Source organism: Geospiza fortis, unplaced genomic scaffold (genome assembly GCF_000277835.1).
Source record: "Geospiza fortis unplaced genomic scaffold, GeoFor_1.0 scaffold171, whole genome shotgun sequence".
In the NCBI taxonomy this organism is placed as follows: domain Eukaryota; kingdom Metazoa; phylum Chordata; class Aves; order Passeriformes; family Thraupidae; genus Geospiza; species Geospiza fortis.
The window spans coordinates 3879223-3896201 of record NW_005054313.1 but is presented as its reverse complement, the minus strand read 5'-3'; the positions used below and the strand labels follow the sequence as shown (position 1 = coordinate 3896201).

General features: G+C 38.3%; 2 protein-coding genes across 3 annotated transcripts in view; both read left to right on the top strand.

Annotated features, from left to right (window-relative positions):
- The first annotated feature begins 1984 nt into the window (after positions 1–1984).
- On the top strand, positions 1985–3838 carry CTXN2 (cortexin 2). The gene is made up of 2 exons (XM_005419640.2): positions 1985–2150; positions 3391–3838. Exon 2 carries the CDS (start codon positions 3448–3450, stop codon positions 3691–3693), a length of 246 nt encoding a protein of 81 aa, XP_005419697.1. The 5' UTR covers positions 1985–2150; positions 3391–3447; the 3' UTR covers positions 3694–3838.
- A 2069-nt stretch (positions 3839–5907) lies between these two features.
- Positions 5908–16979, top strand: part of SLC12A1 (solute carrier family 12 member 1) — a 44751-nt gene continuing 33679 nt past the window's right edge. Inside the window, exons 1-4 of one of the 2 annotated variants that reach the window (XM_005419638.1) lie at positions 5908–6070; positions 7653–8245; positions 12643–12777; positions 12971–13046. In XM_005419638.1, the coding sequence (XP_005419695.1) occupies positions 7835–8245; positions 12643–12777; positions 12971–13046 (622 nt within the window). In that variant the 5' untranslated portion in view covers positions 5908–6070; positions 7653–7834. Of the gene's footprint in view, positions 6071–7652; positions 8246–12642; positions 12778–12970; positions 13047–16979 lie in introns of those variants that run through there. The other variant, XM_031055881.1, reaches the window with a different exon arrangement.

Sequence of the window (16979 nt, the reverse complement as noted above, 5' to 3'; positions counted from 1 at the left end):
GTTTTTAGGCACCTGAGGCTTAGTCATGCCAAGAGAATGAATGCTCCCAGCTTGAGATCCTGTAAAGATACTAGTTTCCTGAGTACTGAGCCACTAGAAAAAAATCCTGTAGGGGGTTCTGTGGGAGAAGGACTGAAACCCAGAACACCAGGAAGATTATCCTGGTTATTTTCTCTATCTTCTTAAGTCTCTCTGTAAACCTGAGAGTAAAGGCTAGGTCCGGAAAAAATGACACCCTGTCACCCCAAACCACCAAACAGCCGAGGCTGGGATCTTCGCACCAAACATTGGTGTAATTGAGGTGGTGATTCTGCTAGAATAAGAATTTCAACATCTTCCTTCTAGCTGCCTCACAATACCTAGTGCCCATGGTGTTCCCCTTCATCCCCCCATAGGTGCAGCCAGCACCCCCAGCTCATACCTCTGTTTTTTTTAGCTCAGTATTAAGCTGTTTTCCTCATTCCTATTTTCTTGAGGATTTGATTCTGGCCTCAGAAGGACTTCCAGTGGCCTTTTATTTCACAGCAGGATGTTAAGGAGCCTTTCTTTTTACCAGTGTCTATATGGGTAACGAATCAAAGGAGTAGAAGAATCCTCACCTGTAAAAAAAAGATCAAGCTCTGTCTAGGGCTAGCCCCCACAAAATGGCTCTGCAGATTATAAATGATACAATGCCTGTCCCCATGATGCTGTCCTAAAGGCTATCTTGGAGGATTTTGGGATCCAGGCCAGGTTAGTTAGCATTCAGAGTCTTCTGACTCAGGACTTTGACAGATACACTGCAGCAAATGAAAAGGTATCTGACTAACTGGGAGAGGACATCTAACCTGTGTGCAGCACTGAAATGTGAAAGCAATGAAAGGTACTCAAGGTACCACGGGTTTGGGGATAAATAATTTGAACAAAATTTCCTTTGAACTTTAAGGCTGCAATTACAGTTTCTGAAATTCAGGACAAGGAACAGAAGAACACAAAGCTGCACATTAGAGTTTCCCAGAACCAATCCCCCCCAGGCAAAATACACAGTTTTCTCATGCAGTCTTATTTAACAATAGTTTGCCTGAAAAAGCTAAGATATCAATTTCTCCACATTTCAGCATCAATCAAGCTTTGCACAGAGATTCGTTCCATAATGTCTCCTGACAAGCACATAATGTACAAACAAATCTCATCTAATTCCAGTGTGTAAGCTGCAAAATTACTAAGACTGGAAGTCATATTCTTGGAAAATTACTTTGTGGTGAAGAAATGTTATGTCAAACACAAACTTATTTGTCTGGACTCAGCTCAGATTCAGGGTTCTCCATGGCCAGTCTATCCCTAATGTTCTTCTCAACATCTTTCAAGACGCAACTGGAATTTTTGGCTCTGGCTTTTCCAACCAGTGACTATGTTTAATTTTCCTGTATAAGATTTGTTTTTAATTTTTATAACCCATTACCCTAGGACTTTTGGAAAGTATTTTTTTTTCGACAGGCTTTTGCTCAAATCAACTGACTTCTAACATAAATTTGTGATATTGAACTTTCTGTAATTTTTTTTTCCCTGAAGAAGGTCAAACTTAATAGAAAAATTGGAAGTATGCCCAATGAAAATCCATACAGCAGGTGGGCTTTACCTATGATGTATTTTCAGAAAATAAATATTGGTTGTTGACATTATATCTAATTCCTATAGGCTATATCTGGATCTTTCTTCCAGCTTAACAGGAATTAAAACAGCATGACCTAAAGAGCAGAATATAATTCAAAACAAGGAAAGATCTCATACACAGGTCTATAGCTTAAACAGAACATTGGTTGTTATGCTCTGGTAAATGTGTAAAGACTAACAGGAAACATTTAATATCTACTATACTGAGCTTTATTGGAAAAAAAGACATACTTGTGTTTTGCCCTTTTGCTCTTTGATCTAAAATTTTTGTTCTTTAGGATAACAGTCAAAAATCCACAAATTTTGAAGTGAGAAAGGAGACACCAAACAAGATAAAAGTTCTGTCCATTTCTGTCTGCTCAGGAATACCAAAAGTTATTTTTACTTTTTCTGTTGTTTTCACTTGTAGGCTGACTCAGAGTATGGCTCCTCTCAGCCATGGCTGCAGTACAGAGCACAGATACTGGAACTCCCTTTAACCTGGCTGAGCAGTGCAGGTACCTGAAGCAGTGTAGCCATGGCAGCACAGAGCTCTCAGTGGCCTAATTACTCTGCCAAGAAATAAATGGATACTGGCAATTCCCTGGGGAAAAAAGAGGTTGAATTGTTAATAAAAAGAGTTTCCCTTGAGGCACATTCGTTAAATAGGTGTTAGCAAGAGCCAGAAAGCCTCAAGTTCTAACCTTAGAATAAAAATGTCCTTTGGCACTTTTGATGTCCCAGCCTTCCAATTCTCCCACTGTCTATAGATACAAAAGAAAGATGTAATTTGCAATATCTGATGGATAACCCAAAATAAAGCAAATGATCCCCACCCCCAACCAAAATCTATAGGTAAAATCACCTTAAAAAGACACAGGAAGTTTCTCCTTTCTGGAAACATGCAGAGCTCTCCTGGTGGCAGCAGTGGGGTGGAGCTGCCTGAGCATCCTGCTTCCCTAGGACACATGTCAGGGTCAGCCCCCGAAGAGCACGGGCACATCTCCCGTTTACTGTGCCTGTGAAAATGGCAGGGTATGTATGGGGAAGACCAAGGAGAAGAAACAAATGAGAGCAAGATTTAGGGGAAAGGCATTTTATTCTGTTATCTCTTCTTACACCAGTCTTTGCTCATACACAAGAATGCATGTGTATAGAGAAAGATGAAGGGATTTTAGCAATCTGCTCACTTTCTTACAAGCTCAAAATACACCCAGCATTTTTTTCTGAAACTGGAGCCCAAGACTTCAGTAAAATTGCACACACAGTCTTTTATGTTACAAGTTGGATCTATTTACATAGACTCTGAGCTAAATCAAATGAGTAAAATCCACATTATTTAGCTGAAATTGCCTTTGAGGTCAATGCAAGTTTAACTAGTTTAAGCACAGAGATGTAAAGCCATTTCAGGAAACATACTGGCTTTCTGCATGTGGAGACCTTAGAGAGTATTGCCAAATCACAGTCTGTAGACTTGTGCCTAGTATGATAAAATGCTGTTTGCAACAACTGAGATTTCTGTTTTGAGGAGACAGAAAGCAGGAAACTGTGAGTCTGCTATCTCAAAACAGAGACCAGTAAGTGAATGGTGTGTAGAGGCTAATAGTTGCAATTTTATCACATTAATTTGAACGTGAAAAAACAACAGGACACTTCTACAATCCAAGCTGGTTTTCATTTTCAAATGTTCATATGTTACAGCTCAGATATATGCATCCCATTTAGAGCTAACCACACTGATTTGACATTTCTATGCAGGCAAAGAAGCAATAGAGGTGAAAATCCCACAGAGCCACCAGGATGTGATGCCCAAGGATGAGCAGTAATTACTGCAGCAACACTTCAGCCAGTATGAGTGTCAACGAAATGTCTGCCTTCCCTCTGACTTTAGAACAAAAAACTGGCTTTGCCTTTGTGGGGATTTTGTGTGTTTTCTTGGGACTCCTAATTATCAGATGCTTCAAAATCTTGCTAGACCCCTACAGCAGTATGCCTTCTTCCACGTGGGAAGATGAAGTTGAGGGGTTGGATAAAGGAACATTTGAATATGCTCTTGCATGAAAACTCACAGAATATCCTGCCTTAAATATAATGTTGATTTCATTTTGGAAACCAACTGTTGTTACATTTGTTATACATACCTGCATTTTGGAGATATGTTGGTGGCATCCATTTTGTTAAATAAATATTTGTTGCAAATTCAAAAGGTACTTCATGGTGCTTTTATTTGATGAACAGTGGAAAGGTAGATAAAAAATGGCTAACAGCAAACAAATACACAAAAAATCACTAGAAAGTTACCACGGCCAGTATTTTAAGGATCAGATGACATCTGGCTCTTCAGAGGAGGATCTCATGTCTACTGTGTCTCATGACAGGCTGAAGAAAAAGACAGGCTCATGAATGGTGAATGTTTAGGTGGTAGCCCCCTGCCGTCCTCATCCAACACAACTTTCTGAAACTCAGTGTCTGTACTTGTAAACACTGAGGATACAAAAGTGGAGGACAACAAATGGTTGTGGCTTAGAGGAGGTGCCTGCAGGAGATGTGTGTCCATGTTTTTATTCCACTTGGTTACAGAAATGATTCACTTTAAAGTGGATCTTAAAACTGTCTGGCTAACAGCCCCCAGCAGTAATTACATCCTGGCAAGGCCAAAGCAGACACAATCAGGCTGCTTACCCATTTTTACCCTCAAGGAGGGATGGGGTCCAGAGCTCTGTACAGTCCAGCACTCTCCACAGCTGGTTCTCCTCCTTGTGCTCCAGTAGTTGTGCACAGTGTATGATCTGGACTGTCACTGATGAACTGGTCATGGGAGATCCTATCAAAGCAGAAGAGCAAAAGCAGAGATTCAAATCTGGATATTCAAGGTCACCCTCATACACACAGCTGTTTAGCAAGCATGACAGTACTTGACAGAAATTCAATTCCGTTTTTAAGAAGGCTGGCATTAGAATTTTAGGCACTGTCACTTTTGCTAAACAGATCTGTTTGCAATGAGGAGCTAAGACAAGGAGATCAGTTATAGCAGTTGTTTTCTTTTTCCTGTATTCTGAAAAATACATGTTATTCCTTTTGCCCTATATACTAGGCAGAGGCAGACAGTGAAACAGCAGAGCTCAAGTGCCATTTGGAACATAAAATACTCAATTGTACAGAGAAGGACATTAATCTCCTGTCTGAAAAATACAAGAGATGAACAGCCAATATTAATCTACACTGGTCCATTTAAATTATAAAACATAAACAATTTTTTGAATGTAAGGGCTTTCAACTGCTTCAGATTATACACAAGAAAAAATTCCAGACCCTCAGAGATTCAGTATATTGCATTTATCCTAGTTAATTTAGCCATAAAATCCAAGGTAGATATCAGTACAATGATTCATGTGATCTGTTATTGCTGGATAGGATCATCCACTGCAGAGACCTGACACTGCCATTCTTTTTATGTACATCTAATCAGCACAGCTGAGCTCTTGGTTGTCAGGTTAGAGTGCTGAAGGTACTTAAGCTATCTGGGTTAAATATAGTTCAGTCATCTCTAAACTACACAGCAAACACTGCAAACCTATCCAAAGAACCCCAATATTGTCTTAATATTTTTGTTCTAGACCCAATCTATTGCTGCTAGCAAATTATCTAATTCCCTTCTAATCACAAAGCTTCATAATTTCCTGCCTGCTCTTTTCTTCATCACAAAAAGACTAGGAAGTCAGCCTTCCCAGAAACAATACAGAGAACATAATTTTTCAAAGGCTTATTAAACATACAGAGTAAAACTTTAAATAGGGTCAGAAGTAAATGGTTTAAAACCACATGTAGGACAAGAGGACCCCCTCAAAGAATGATCCCACTGACTTCTCTGAATCTTCTGCATAAAATTCACTGAGCAGATCCTGCCCTGAACTCTTGTTATCTGCATGACTATATATGCAGAACTGAAAGATAGAGGGTATGATCTGTGCAGAATCAGGCATAGCAGGAGGGAAATGGAGATAACAAAAGTATTTTCATGCCCCCTTAGAAATTTCGCAATGCCATAAACCCAGTAATTGTAATGGATAGGTACATTTGCTAGTTAAAAGTTAACAAGCTAGAATGCCTTTCTAAGTCACCATCTAGAAATGTTTTGAAAGAGAGGGATTGGATGGTCTACTCAGTATATTAAACAGGAGAAAAATCTGGCCAATAAGGCAGAGTCTGTAATGCCTCAAAGAGAGGGTCACACTATATGCATGAATAAAAGAGGCAGATTGTCCTTCCCTAAAAACACAGGATTGAATGGTAAGTTCAATTACCTGAATAAAGTAGACTTGATTATATATACATAATGCTGGAAAACTAAACACAAAGTTAATGGCAAATAACAGTTCAGAGCTCTCTGGAAATACATTGTGAAAACCTAAGTATTATTTTCAAGAACAGCAGAAAGGTAAGAGATTTTATTTTTCCTAGCAAAACAACAATATGGAAATAAGACAGTGAAATGACAATCATTTTACTTGGTAGCAAATGTTTCATTGTCATCAAAGAATCAGGATTTCATTCAGTCATGGAGATGGAAACAAACATTTTCACTGACCTCAATGACAGAGGATTTGTCTTTGCTCCTTCGTGCCTGAAGATGAAACACTTCCTTGCAACTTTAAAAGGCTGAAGGAAGCAGAATACTATGATCATAAATGTGTAATAATAATAATAATAATACAAAGCCAGTAGAAGTAAAATAAACTAAATAAATGTAATATGTTGTTGTGAGGCTTATAAAACATTAAGCAGGAAAACTAACATAAATATGAGGAGTGACAAAGCGGTGTCTTAGCAGAGAGGTGACAGCAGAATATTACCTATAGCTGATGGAAGAAATAAGAAAATATGCTTTAGCTGTAACTCATACTGAAGATGGAAGATATCTGATTATCAGCTCTTCAAATTATAATTTGGATATGTGATTTTGGAGAAAATTTACAGTGCTGAGCTATAAATATTGATGTAGTATTTTATCTTTCCATGCCAAAGGGCCAAATCATTGAGAAGTTTAAATTGAAAAATTCTTAGGGGTTCATCTAATCCAACCTCTTGCAAAAATATGGAACTTTAAAAAAATGTCTGTAATGGGCTTATTTATCCAGATTTTCAGGTCATATATTTGTTTATAAGATACATTTTGTTTCTAAAACTTTCTGCTTTTACAAATGCTTTCAAAGTCTCAATGTCTAAGCATGCTCTGGTTTTGAACAAGCTGGGCTCCTCCTGAATTATACAGGTCTATACAACCACACTCCCTAATCTCCTTAGACATATGTTTCAAGACAAATGATTGCCATCATTGCAATAGGTCATTTCAGGGCTTTCTAAGCCATACTTTAAATTGCTGCAAAGGTACTTAACCCACTAAAGCCCTTAAATATACATAGCCCTTCTTCTCTTGGAGTTGTTGTTTGCTTGTGTGTTTTCCTTGAGGAGAACTGTGTGGGAAAGAGGAGGTGAGAAGCAGATTATACAGCTGTGTGTTCACCTCTCCATGGCATGACATTCAATAAGGACAAATGCAAATCCTGTACCTCAAGCAGATTTAACATCTGCACCATACAGGAAGCAACTCTCCTGGAAGAGACTGGGGGAGCAGGCTACAGAGGAGTGAGCCCCATGCTATTCCATGTGTTAATAGAATGATCATGTTCCAAGCTTGTGTACATGGATGCTCACCATGTCACCCTGCTCTTCTGTGGGTTTTCATAAAACAGATTGAAACTAGAGGAGTTCTTGTCCCATTTACAGCTCAGGCCTTTACCTCCTCTGGAGCTTGTGCCAAAATACTGCTGGTTTGGTTAGAGGGTCAACTGCATCCATCACAGACAGAACATCTCCACAAGCTCTGTCTTGGCTTCAACTATGTTTTTACTCAACAAGTCATAGGATGACAGTCTCAGGGATACATGGTGAGAGCTTGTGGTGGAACACTTGTCTAACCATGCAAGATAATAGAAATAGTTTATTTGTATCCTTTATAGCAGTAAACCTGCAGCCAACATCAGGAAGACTGCTTAGAGATTCAAGAGAAAATTCTCAGCCCTTCATTATTGGAGAAGCAAAGGTCTGATATGCAACAGCACTAAACCTTTTGCTGTATCTGCAACTGTGTGGCTGCAGCCACAGAAGAGTGCAGGGATCTAAGTCTGTGGCACCCCTGAAGATGTCAATGAACAATGCACCAAATGTATTCTTGGATCCAAACGCAAATCGATTTCAAGTTAACATCATTAATGAAGACCATGACAACAATGAAACAACCCAAGAGGATGTGGGCTCTGACCCACCACATTATGAAGAAACATCTTTTACTGATGAAACACATAACAGACTAAGAATCAGTTACAGACCAGGAAAAAGAGAATTATATGACAATTTCCGTCAAAATGGGGAGAAAACAGAAGCTAGCTTACATCCCTATGACACTCACAGTAAAATGTATTATCTACAAACTTTCGGCCATAACACAATGGACCCAGTTCCCAAAATTGATTATTATAGAAACACTGGCAGCGTCAGTGGGAATAAGCTCAACAGACCAAGCTTATTAGAAATTCATGAACAACTGGCAAAGGTAAGTGAAAAGGAAAGATATAATTTTTCTTTATTCCATTTCCAGACTGTTAATTCTGTTTATTAATAAGAGAAAGTCCTTAAATTCATGGACCTTGCCCAAGAGAAGCACAAGTAACTACTTACCATATTTCCTTTGGTAGCTGCAGTTTGTTCTCTGCTCTGTACCCTGCTCAAAGAAAAGATTTTTATTAAAAGGTATTTGTAATGTACTTGATAAGCAGAAACACATAGCTTAATCTTATCTAAAAGTATCGATCTACCAAATATCTTCTCTTTCACATAAGAGTTAGGATGGCAGATGGTGAATGTCAATTCATACTTTAACCAAGCTACACAATTCACACTTATTCTAAACTTGAATTTTACATCAATGCATACTAATTTTGACAGATTCCTCCATTTTACTCATTAACCAATATAAGCATGACCAAAAAAAGAAAAAAAAGGTGAAACAAATGCAACTTCAGTTAATCAGATATCCAGAGCACTACCTGTTTGCTGCTGTGACAAATCCAAACAGCAAGAAGGAATCAAGAACAAGTGTTGAGGGATAGCAGACAACACTTCTCAGGTGCTGATTCAGTGAAAAAATTTGAGGTTAATAGGCACTTTTCAGGGCAGGGCTGGAAAGAGAAACATCATTGCTATAGTTAAACTGAGACTAAAAGTGTCAATATGCAGCAAAACCTCCCGTTCTTTTTTTGAGTTAGACAATTGTGAAATGAGACAACTTGAGCGAAAACAAGCTCTCATGCCCATTCTGCTCAGTTCTTCATACTTCTAAGGTCTGAATAATTTGGACAAGCTTCTGGTTTTTGAATGGTTGTCCAGATCTTGTTCAGACTTCTGTTCTCTGGCGATTCCTCTTTCCTATGGAGGTTAATATAAAGTAATGAAATCAAGGAAAAAATATAGCCATTAGTAAATCAAGACCTGATTCTTTAGGATCTTATTAGGGCAGTTTCCTAGTTTTGGCCCGACTTACTCAAATTAAGCTGTCCATAGACCTGTGCAAATGGCTTAAAAGGACAAACATTTCCAAAGAGGAAAACAAAGCAGATAAAAAAGGGAAACATACTAATTTAGTATCCCTACTTATTTGCAGATGTACAAACTGCTACTGAAAGGACTAAACACATTTCCATGCACAGAAGAAATATCCTCTTATAGAAATAATTTACTTCAGTAGTGGCCAGATAGGAGTAAAACTATATATTGGCTTTGAACATAATGCTGAATGAACGTGTACTGAACATCAGCATATTAAAGGATTTTCAGTTTTGATGGTAACCAGAAAATTCGGGGTTTTTTACTGTTGTATCTCTCAATGGTTTGTATATTTTAAACAAAAGATTTTTTTAGGGTTTTTTTTCTAAGGCTTCCTCTTAAAGATGATTAAAAAGAAGGCAGATTACATCACAGAGTAAAGTGAAGAGAAAATTGTTTAACATGTTGGGACTGTTAGAAAAAAGAGAAAGAAGCATAATCTAACTTAGAGATTTCCAGACTTTGTCCAGTGTCCATCTTACAGAAAGATAATCTTATGCCTTTCAAAACAGGAAGGTGAATGTCATAGGTAATGGGATTTTTGTTACACTGGCAACCTGCTGTGCCCTTTTGTGGTCTGTGGCCCTGGCCTGGGAGCACAAGCACAGCTCTGGAACAAACGATGCCCCATTAGCATGGCTGGAGCCCATTCCTGCCTGTCCCATGATCTCACTTGGTGACCTTGGACAAATCACTTCTGTCTGCAGAGCTTTTGCTGAGGAATAAACAAGCACGAGGTCACCAAATAGCAGCTTAGTAGGCAGGGGAATTGAGATGTCTGAGAAGGCAGAGCTCCTCGCAGGAGGCACAGGCTGTGCGTGCTCTGGATGGGGCTCCAGCCCCCGGCAGGGAGGGAGGAGGTGCCACACTGAGTGTGGACAGGAGTTACAGTCATAGCCCAAGGTGCGCTTCTGAAGCAGATGCTTTATTCCTTTTTTACTCAACCACTAAAATCTGGGTTTACCACACCATACCCTAAGGCAATCCCACCCCCCTTGCCCCCGATTTGAAACTCAAGTTTTTGAAGACAACTGTTCTGTCAGAGCCCATTGCAAGATTCTGATAAGAAGTGGCATATGTTTGACTTCAGATTGCTAAACATCACATAAGCATTCCCATTGTGCTTTGATGCTGGGCTTAACATCAGAAGATAAATATTAATATTTAATACATTTTTAATATGTAATTTTTCAAATGTCAGAATGTAACACAGGCTGAAAGGAACTTCAAATATCTAGTTTCCACACTGCTGGAGTCAAATGTGTGTCATCTTTTAGCAAGATATGTCAGTTTTTGCACACATTAAGCCAATTAAATTCCTAAAAAATAGTCTAAGTGCTATTTCACAGCTGATGGCTGGTGATAATTACTTGGGCTTAATATTTACCCTACATAAAAAATAATCTAACCTTTCTTCCTCTTGGCTATTCTCCACACTTGTTATGGAGATTTGATGAGCTCATCATCTTTAGCCCCAGGAGAGACAAAGACTAAGCCATTCTGAAACAAGGAAAGGAAAAGGTTTGGGTTAGGTTTTTTGGGTTTTTTTTAAAGCAGTAAACTTTTTATTTTAGTAGCTTTTCAAAATGTTCTGTCACTTTTATTCCACATCCTTAATGCATGAGTAGCACAGGTACAGCTGCTTGGTAAATAACCAATCATTCACTAAAGCACACCAATTTAAAATGCATTTATGGAAGGTTTAAGGCCATAATTTATGATAATGGCATAGAGAGCACAAATTAATTCAAACTACAGAGGAAACAACTTGTTTCAAGTACAAAGACCAAGCCCTTTTAATTTTTTTGTCTTTGAAATTCTAACCACAGTAGCAAAAGCCCGTCATATTATTCTGCTAATCTTCCTTCGTTGACTTCAATAATTTACTGTATTTTGAACAAACACAGACATTATTATTTCAGGGTAAGAACTGTCAAAATTATCTAAGTATCTCAAAGGAGCTCAAAGTCACAGGCTTTCAACAGATCTTGTATTCCCACTTTTCTTTGGGCCAGCAGGGTAATAGGCACCAAGCTTAGCCCATGTCAAAACATGTTATCCAGTCACTTATTTTTCATTTGTGAGCACAGTCTGGGAATTACTGTGTCAAAGGCATTCTAAAACCTTACATCATTTTGGCTAGAGCCCCCCTCCTTGAGGGGTAACTCTAAACATTAGTATAAGAGGCATATACAGCTGGTCTTTATGTCTGTTTTAGGTTTGCGTGTTGGCTGTTTTTAAATTTATGGACAAAATATAGAAACAACCTTAAAGTTAACCAAGATTTAAAATGTTTCACAGAATCACAGATATCTTTCCTCCTTGACCTGCTAAGTTAATCTGAAAATCTCTCATCACCCTCCAAAGCCTAAAAGCATCTTGATTCCTCTCCAGGAGTGGCACCCACTCCTGACTCTCTGCCAGACTATGGCAATGTGCAGGGTCCTTCCTGATGGCCTTTGAGGAGAACCCAGAAAAATTAGGCAATTCCTAACCTAATGCCAGTTCCTCACAGAAACAGTGGGAGCTCGGAATAAAAAAAATAAAATTAAATTAAAAGACAATTACAATGAGTACAAATCTCAGCACCATTACTAATTCCTATTCAAGCCACAAGAAACATATCATATAACATATCAAAGATTCTGAGGCAAGAGAGCTGAAGAGATAAAATACACATTTATATCTGTAACTGATGTGAACAATCTAAAATTCTGGCCTGCTCACTCTGGTTGCACCATAAATATGGCAATTCCTAATCCTATCTACTAGGGTAACACCAGTTGTGGCTAAGCCACAGAACAGATTATTCAATTTCTACATTCCACTGGCATTTCTCTAATTGCTTTCAGGAATATGTTACCCATGTGCTGCTGCAGTTATGTTTGTACTTCATTCAATAGGAAACACTACATTTCATCACAGAACTTGGCCAGGCTGCACTCAGTTAGGTCTCTTTTCACTGTTTGCAATTATCCCTGTTTCTACACTTAGTGTTATTCATCACTTGGTGCTAGAGCATGCAGAGGCCAGCCACAAGACCCTCATTATGTTAGACACTCTACTAACATGTCAACACAACATATATGTGGAATAGCTTACACTAAAAACAGGTTAGTAGCAGATCAGTTAATAATGTATTTACTCTGCTTAAGTGATTCTTTCATCTCCTCCCCTTGTCAGCAAGCCCACCTGCTGAAGCCGGGTGTGAGCAGAATATTGCTCTCTACTCCAGCGGCTGTAAAACGGGATCTTTGGAATTCTTTTCTATCATGTCTCCCTTATGTAGCCAGGTGTATAAGGCTGCCTGGCCCAAAAGATGTATTTGTTTTCTGTGTGATCCCTCAGAACATTGCTGTGAGCACTGGCTCCGTGGAGAGAGTGGCGAATGGAGAAAGCAGCGCTGGAGATGAGACAGCAGCCAGCAAGGAAGAAGAAAACAAAACAGGATTTGTCAAGTTCGGATGGGTGAAGGGTGTGCTGGTGAGAAACTTACCTGCATTTCTAAAAAAAAAATTAAAATAAAATCAGTTCTGTTACACTTAAATCATTGAAGAATTAAGAGAGGGAGGTAGACTTCAGGGATATTTGGGGTGAAATGCACTTTAGCACCCTTCTGGTTTTAAACATTACTTTCAACCTTGAACTAATGCAGTAATTTTTCTTTAAAACCTAGGTAAGATGCATGCTTAATATTTGGGGTGTGATGCTCTTTATTCGACTTTCCTGGATTGTAGGTCAAGCAGGAATTGGTATGTATCTTATTTAATATCATTTTCAACAGTGAAAGGGATAAAGAGGATAAACTATACATGATCATGATTAATATATAATCTGAGATGTGCATTTGCATGTTGAACTAAATAATGTTTTCAAATGCTTGCCAGAGTAAAAGACATTAATCCTCCAAACTATTGGAATTTTCCAGACTCGCAGCCAAATTACTGCTTAGAGGCATAGATCTGTTAACTATGCATATGATCATCACATTTGAATATTTCTGAGCTTTAGTGAAATTTGTATTTAGATCCTGTAACAGATGTAAACTTTATGACTCGAGCCAATTTCTAATATGTGCGTACAGAGTTAACCTTTAAGAGTTCACACTTTGCTTATCTGTGAAACCCAAACCTTGTCATCTACATATTATAAACAACACTTCTTCACACTTCTATGCCAAGATGAAAACAGAACTGGAAGGAGGTCTCATCTCATCAGGATTTTGTTATTTTTAACTACAGAACAGCACTTGATACTAGTGTACTATGAAAGACTAAGTTTTAAAAACTCTGCTACAGCTTTCATACAAACGAAATAAGTACAGCATTGTGTGCTGTATCTTTGCTTCTTGACCGTGCAATTTAAATAATCCAAATTCCAGATCCCTGGGAGACTGAGCCCCAAGGCCTCCATCCAGTATATTGCAGAGTGTTCAGTGAGACCAGGGAGAGAGGGAAGAGCTCCCAGCACTGCAAGAGCAGCTCAGTGAGGTGCAGTGTCCCACAGCTGGGTACTACAACTCCCTTTTCAGAGCTACTGCTCTGGGGAAGCACAGAAACCTGAGCTGCCGTGGCAGTGTCCCTCTGTGAGCCCTGATCATACAATTAGAGCAATGGGACCCTGATTTTTGACTGGCACCCAGCTGTTATAAAAAACAGCAAAGGCAGGATGGCAAATAGTCCAGTCTGGATAATCACAGACTGGAAATATTCAGTTATATTAAGAGGTGTCACCGCTGCTAGACTTGGATAAAAGTCAGTGCTCAAAATCAGATTGACTATAACTGTCACTTATGTCCTTGTCAATGGAAGTGAAATGAAACCTCTCCAAAATTTTTCATGGTTGAAGTCTCATTTCCAATAAAAAGCAGTAACTTCAAAAGAGTTTCACTTGAGCAAGACTGAGCTTCTAATAAAAAAATAACAATGAAACACTTATTAAGAAAAAAATCACAAACTTACAGAGACACAAATAGGAAAAGAAAAAACAACCCAGCAATAAAAGATCCAGAACTAAGCGGAAGAACTTTACTACTTCTGCCGTGCTCCATGCATGGCTCCAGCACCGTGCCTGACAAAAGGGTGCTTTCTGATTTTATGATGCATACCAAATGAGCACATACAGCCCAGGGCGCTCATAACTATATGCCTTGCCATGAAAATTCTGCATCTTAATATTGCCAAGACTTTGCTCTAGGGTTTCATGCAAAATTAGTTTTTAAGGGCAGTTTAGTAACTTATTGAGATCATCAAGAAGTATTACTTTGTTTTGAGGTGTGAGAATAGCCATGGGCAAGAGTAATTCATTTTGGAACAACTTACTTAGGAGCCATATGCCTGGTTTTCAATCTAAACTTTAATCAGATTTTAACATTAATTTGCACCAACATCAGTTACAACTTTCCTGCTTTCATTTTTAATTTTACCACTTTAACTCATTGATAAGCAGGCTCTTCTTTCTTACAGTTTATTGCTCTGCTGTTGCTTTTTTAAATTGCATGTGTTATGCAAGGAGGTTACTTTTACTTTTGAAAATGAGATGTCAAATTCCATTTGAATAATTTCTCAATGCATTTTTGGAATGCCTTAAAAGAAATAAGCTTTAAGTCCCCAGCCAAGCTGCTTAAGGAGAACAGTGATGGAAGCTCATCATCACCAAGGCTCAGGGATTTCACTGGGTACTGCTGCTAACATGGAAATTAAATGAGACAGTTAAACCACCATCTGGGCACCACTTACATCCCCATCATTAGAGGGCCAAAGAGAGACAACCCAATTATTTTCATACCCTGATAGGCTGTCTTAGGCAAAAGCTCTTACAGGGTTAAAAAATAGCATTCTGCAAGGTTCTCTGGCTATCATCAGCTAGGGGAAAAAAAAAAGGGACAGAATAGTTCTGACAAGATTCCAGGTCCAAAACTAGTCTGCTATTTCCACCTAATATCTGAGGACTCTCTGAAATCTGTATTTGTACCTGTACATGGAATGGTTAGACAAAGGGAGGGAAAACCAAGTTTATGCTACCTACAAATCTGGCATCAAATATTAGAATTATGTTACATTACATTATATTACAATGATGTTTTGGTTGAGTCACTTCATTTTATGCACTTTTCTTCTTAAATGCTAAAATATTTTTTTAAAAATTATCATTAAAGCCTTCCAAAGAAGATGTTACTATCAGATTAGCAAAATATCTGACCCTACAATATCACATACATGTTAAAAATATGAATTGTGAAATGCAATAGAACATCCTTGAAAAGTATCCTTAGGATGCACACAGAAAACAATTTTAAAACTGCTTTGAGAATTATGTGTCCAACTTACTCAATTTAAGAGTTAACAGCTCTTAAAGCCAGTCCCCTTCTCAGACACAAAATTTGCATGGTTGAACAATATCCTTCATAGCACATCCTGCTCAATGGTAGCTGACCAAAAGGAATGACCATTTGGAATTTTTTATACAGACCTGCACATAAAACACTTTCATGACCAGCTATAGTAAGAGCTCAGAAATCAGCAAGATAAACATGATTTATTAGAGGCTCAAATCACTTTCAATATGCTACACTATGTTATATATCATTTATGGCTCACACATTATATTGCTTTATCTTAAAGGATTGTGATAACATGGCTGTAATTTAAGCAGCAAGGAACATTAATTCAGGGACTAGATGTCTATAACCATCCAGTATGAACAGAACTCAGGAATCTGATCTGTAAGTCAGATGGTAGAAATACAGCAGATAAATCAATAAGTTTGTAGCACTTCTAGCTCAATGTCAATTGTAGGATCTAAGTTTCAATTTGGATGAGCCCTGGCCAATAAATACAGCTACAAGCAGTGTATATTCTCCAGTTTCACACTGAATGCCTATGTAACCTATGGAAACAATGCAGATACTGCATAAGCCTTAGCAAGTTCAGATAAAACTAAGAACTGTTTCCACACTTGGCGCCAAACTGTAATTACTTACTTTTTTTGTCCTGGTTTTCTCCCTCCCTTCTCATAGACAGAAATGAGAATAAAAGCAATAAAGTTGAGAGAAAAACATTATATTATTTCTTCACCTGACTTGAAACAAAAAGGAGATCTGGAACTACAGAGACAAACTCCTCTAGGTAGTGCCAGAAATGTAACAGCAAAGGCTGCAATTCTACCTTGGGAGGTGCAGTTTGTACATGTTTTATTGGGCAGGTAGTCTAGCTCCCAAACATGTAATCCAAAGAGGATCTTTTGTGCGATCTTTATCCATGGAGGTTTTCAAGAGCCAGCTGGCCAAGGTCATCACTGATTTCATCCTGTGTTGGCAGTAGTTCTGCTATGACTGGGAGGTTGAGCTACAGACCTTCTGAAATCACTTCAAACCAAAGCTCCTATGATTCTAAATCACACAAAGCACATCCTGCCCATATGGTTTCTAGCAGTTTTACAAAGTTTAAAGAAACCCAGCCATATAGGCAAAGACTGGAAACATTATCAGATTTCAGTCTTACACTTAAACCCAGTTACCTATAACTAATCACCTATCACTGATATTTTGATATTTGATTATCCTTGTGTTATCAGCTAAAAAAAAATAATATCCTAAGTTCTTTATGATTATACATTACCGGTCACCTGTTAAAGTAAATGGCATCTAAAAAGCAGTATTTCCATTTTCAAGTGTTTGCTTTGTG